General features: G+C 54.5%; 1 protein-coding gene across 1 annotated transcript; it reads right to left on the bottom strand.

Moving 5' to 3' along the window:
• Positions 1–935: 935 nt before the first annotated feature.
• On the bottom strand, positions 936–3,936 carry LOC125078199 (serum amyloid A-2 protein-like). Its single transcript, XM_047690408.1, has 4 exons — positions 3,806–3,936; positions 3,266–3,357; positions 1,619–1,757; positions 936–1,231 (listed from the first exon to the last, which is right to left on the bottom strand). The coding sequence occupies exons 2-4, from the start codon at positions 3,351–3,353 to the stop codon at positions 1,069–1,071; spliced, it is 390 nt and encodes a 129-aa protein (XP_047546364.1). The 5' UTR covers positions 3,354–3,357; positions 3,806–3,936; the 3' UTR covers positions 936–1,068.

Raw genomic sequence — 3,936 nt, 5'->3', positions numbered from 1 at the left:
TGCAGCAGCCCAGCTACATTCCCAGCTCAACTGCCCGCCTTCAGAGTTTCCTGACAAGTGTCCTCCTGGTACCTCAGTGGGGGAGTCCTTGTTTGTGGTCGGTGGCCTGTGACGCCCAACAATCTTCTTGGGCCATCCCGTGGGCTACAGAGTTTCCAACAAGATCCACAGCTCAGCTTTGTGTATCCTGTACCCCTTAGTGTTTACTCATGTCCCAGTTAATCACTCCTTCTGTTATTTCCCATCTCAGATGGCTACCTGATGTCTGTCTCCTGCCTGGACCCAAGCTGATACAGGGGGCTTCTCCACACCCTGCTCCCTCCTCACTATCACTTCCCCAGTTTTAACTGGTTAAGGCAAAAGTGGTGAGGAAAGAATCACCAGGGAGGTGGCATCACCTCTCCACAGAGGCCTGAAGTAAGGCAGTGAAATAAGGCAGAGAAAAATGGCTCTGGACACGTTTCTTAGAAGGCAGGGAGGGACAGAAACAGGTTTTCAATGGATTTGAAGGTGATGCCGAGAAACCAACAGAAGATCAAGGTGACAGTGGCCAGATCAGGATGCCACCGTCCCATCCTTCCATTGCTAAGTCCTCTACCCCCAGGGACAGAGACCACTGGGGAGCAAGACAAAGGGAACTAGACCCTGAGGACAGAGAAAGTGACAGGACACCATGGACAGCAGTGAGGGACCTGGCCACGGAAGGACCTAAAATAGCACAAGTGCAACCAGAGGGGCCTGGACAGGGGAGTAGGTCTGATTGGGGAGGGGTGAGTGCAGGGCGTCTGTCCTTTTGACGCTGAGATTTCCTCCCCCACATCCAACACAGGGGCCCAAGCTCTGCCTGCTCGGGGTGGGGGTGTCCATCCTTCACTCCTGGGGATCAAACAAGCAGTCCTTATACCCAAGAGTAACACACACTTTTCAACAGTCAGTCTCATTAAGCATTTATTAGACACCTATTAGGTGCCCTCCACCAGCCTCTGGGGACAGAGAACTCAATGACTGGCTGTCCCTGTCCCCCGGGTCCTCACAGCCCGTCCCCCCAGGGCAGAGCCAAGGGAAAGCTCAGTACTTGTCAGGCAGGCCAGGGGGTCGGAAGTGGTTGGGGTCTTTGCCACTCCGGCCCCATTCGTTGGCAGCCTGGTCAGCCTTCGAGTCCTCCACTCCGTGGCCGCTGTCTCCATACTTGAAAAGGTCTGTGACTCTCTGAGATTGCTCTCTGGCGTCACTGGAATGGAGGAAGGCAAATAGAGATTCATTAGGGGCTGCTGAGTAACAGGCCCCCACTCCCACCAATCCCTTCTCTTTCTGAGGGATGGCTGAGAGGAGCCCAGGCCAGAGGGGCTGAAACACCGACCCTGCTCCACGCACACCCCAGGTCAGCCCAGGCTGGTCCCCGTGCCCACAGCAGGAGGGTGGGAGTCCCCCATTCCCACTGGCTTTGCTCTGGCTCTGCCAGCCACTCAGACCCCACACTGGGCACAGAGGGGACGGTGGGCAAGAGGACCAGGAGTCCCTGTCTCTATAGGAAGCTTCTCTAGGGTTGGCCCCTTCTGGCTCTCTAAGGCCGCCATGCTCAGCCAGGCCATCCCTGCATCCCCGGGGCCCTTGTTACCTGATGACTTTAGCGGCCCAGGCGCCCCCAGGGCCCCTTTGTGCAGCATCATAGTTCCCGAGGGCATGGAAGTATTTGTCCGAATTTTTGTAATTGGCTTCTCTCATGTCAGAGTAGGCTCTGTACATGTCCCAAGCCCCTGGGAGAGAAGGACAAGTCAACAGGGATATCAGGTGGACAGAGAGCCAGTGGCAAACCACAGGGAAGAATCAAGGAACGGCCGATCTCCCACTGACTCAATATTTCTGCCTGGGCTCCCAGCACCCTTGGGCACCCGAGGCTGAGAACAGGCTTCCTCCTAGTTGGCTTCTCCAGGCATCCCTAGTGAGGGTGCTAGGGCGGGGCACAGCCAGGTTGCACCTGTGTGTCTGTTCCTATGCTATCTCCATGCTCCATCCACCGAGGGCTCTATGTGAGCTGCTCAAGAGGAGGAAGAGGTGTTATCAAACAGCCTTTCTCGGGTGCCTGGGTGGCTCAGTGGGTTAAGCTGCTGCCTTCAGCTCAGGTTGTGATCTCAGGGTCCTGGGATTGAGTCCCACATCAGGCTCTCTGCTCAGCAGGGAGCCTGCTTCCCTCTCTCTCTCTGCCTGCCTCTCTGTCTACTTGTGATCTCTCTCTGTCAAATAAATAAATAAAATCTTAAAAAAAAAAAAACAGCCTTTCTCAACCACAGCACCACTGAGATTTGGGGCCAGATAATTCTCTGTTGCTCAAGCCTGTTCTGAGACTGTAGGATGCGTAACAGCCTCCCTGACCTCTCCCACTAGATGTGAGCAACGTATGCCCTGAGGCTCACAACCAGAAATGTTTCCAGGCATTGCCACGTGTCCCCAGGCACAAGATTGCCCTTGGCCAGGAAGTACTGGTGGAGAATGAAGCACAGATGATGAGGTCCGATTCTGAGAAAGGCCCAGGAGCACAGCACCTTTGCCCCAAGGCCTAGCAAATCTGTTCTTGCAGAGTGAAGGCACATGGCTATGACCCGAGTCCCTCTGAGTGTTGGGGCATAAATGGCATCCTGACAACTCTCTGAATAGACCGCTCAGATCAGATGACGGGGACAGCTTGAGGAAGCACGCGCTAGAGCCCCGGCCCTCAGCCATCCTTGGCTGCAGGCTTGATAGATGGTTTTTAGTCTCCCCTCCCCTTTCTTTTTTTGCTCCTGTTAAGGGCCAGGAAAGGGGAGGAAGCAGATCTCCCAGGGACAGCATCACTGACAAGAGGAAGCATCAGGGAGAGCCACGCTGGAGGTGTCTGTAAATTAGTCAATCAGGAAATGGCAGGAAGGGTAGAAGGGAGGGAACGGGAGAAAGGGCTGACTGAAGGGAGGGAGGGAAAGGAGAAGAAGGAGGGACAGCTTTAATCAGACACTGTGCCTTTTTTCTGCAGGAAATTCTGTGCCATTTCAAGACTCATTTTGTGTCTTCTAGTCGAACTGACACTTCAGCTGGGAATGATGATGGCTCCTTCTCTAGTAGGAGTGGACACAAACCCTGTGCCTTTCGATCTGTTTCATGAAGAGCTCCCCAAAAACCGGGCACATTCTACCACAGAGGGCAACACACCTAACGCAGTAGCTGAACCCTTGCAAGTGCTCAGGGCAAATCCAAGTGGCCCGTGGATGCCACCCCCCTCCTGTGACCTTACCTTGAGCAGCCTCACTGAAGAATGAATACCATTGGCTGCTGACCCCCAGGACCAAGGAGCAGAAGATGAGGCCCGTGAAAAGCTTCATGGTGCTGAAATGAAGGAAGGAGAGTGTCAGGGGGCAAGGACAGGACCCGCACCCCCTCGGGGATTTGCACATGAAGCCTGGTGCCCATTCCATTTGTTCTCAGTAGACTCTCCAGGTCCACGCAGGAAACACTGCAGTAGGTCCTCACTCAGAACCACAGTCCCCAGGGCTGAACCCTTCAGCCTGACCCTAGGCTGGCTAAGAGGTCCCCCAGGGTGGCACTGATGGGGCAACAGGGCAGCTGGGACCAACTTGTCCCAGCCTAGAGCAGCCTGTCATCAACCAAAAACCTTATCATCCACAGGGTCTACTGGGTGCCACTCTGCAAGCACAGACCTCATACGGGACAAATACAAAGCAGAATTATTATTTTTCAAGGGATCTACATCCTGATGGGAAAGAGAAAAGAGACTCTGTTCTTCATCCAGTCCCTCTTTGGAGTAGCCCCTCACCTGAGTTCTGGTGGAGCAGAGCTACTGGTCCCTGCCTGCTGGGGAGAGGTGGCTGGTATTTATACTGAGCCCTCCCTGCTGGGCACACGGGAAGAGAAGAAAAACCAGACTTGATGCCCGGAAAAGTCTCC

The sequence above is a fragment of the Lutra lutra genome, chromosome 10, assembly GCF_902655055.1.
Source record: "Lutra lutra chromosome 10, mLutLut1.2, whole genome shotgun sequence".
Taxonomy (NCBI): domain Eukaryota; kingdom Metazoa; phylum Chordata; class Mammalia; order Carnivora; family Mustelidae; genus Lutra; species Lutra lutra.
Note: the sequence above shows the minus strand (reverse complement) of the source record. Positions and strands in the feature narration are given on the sequence as shown.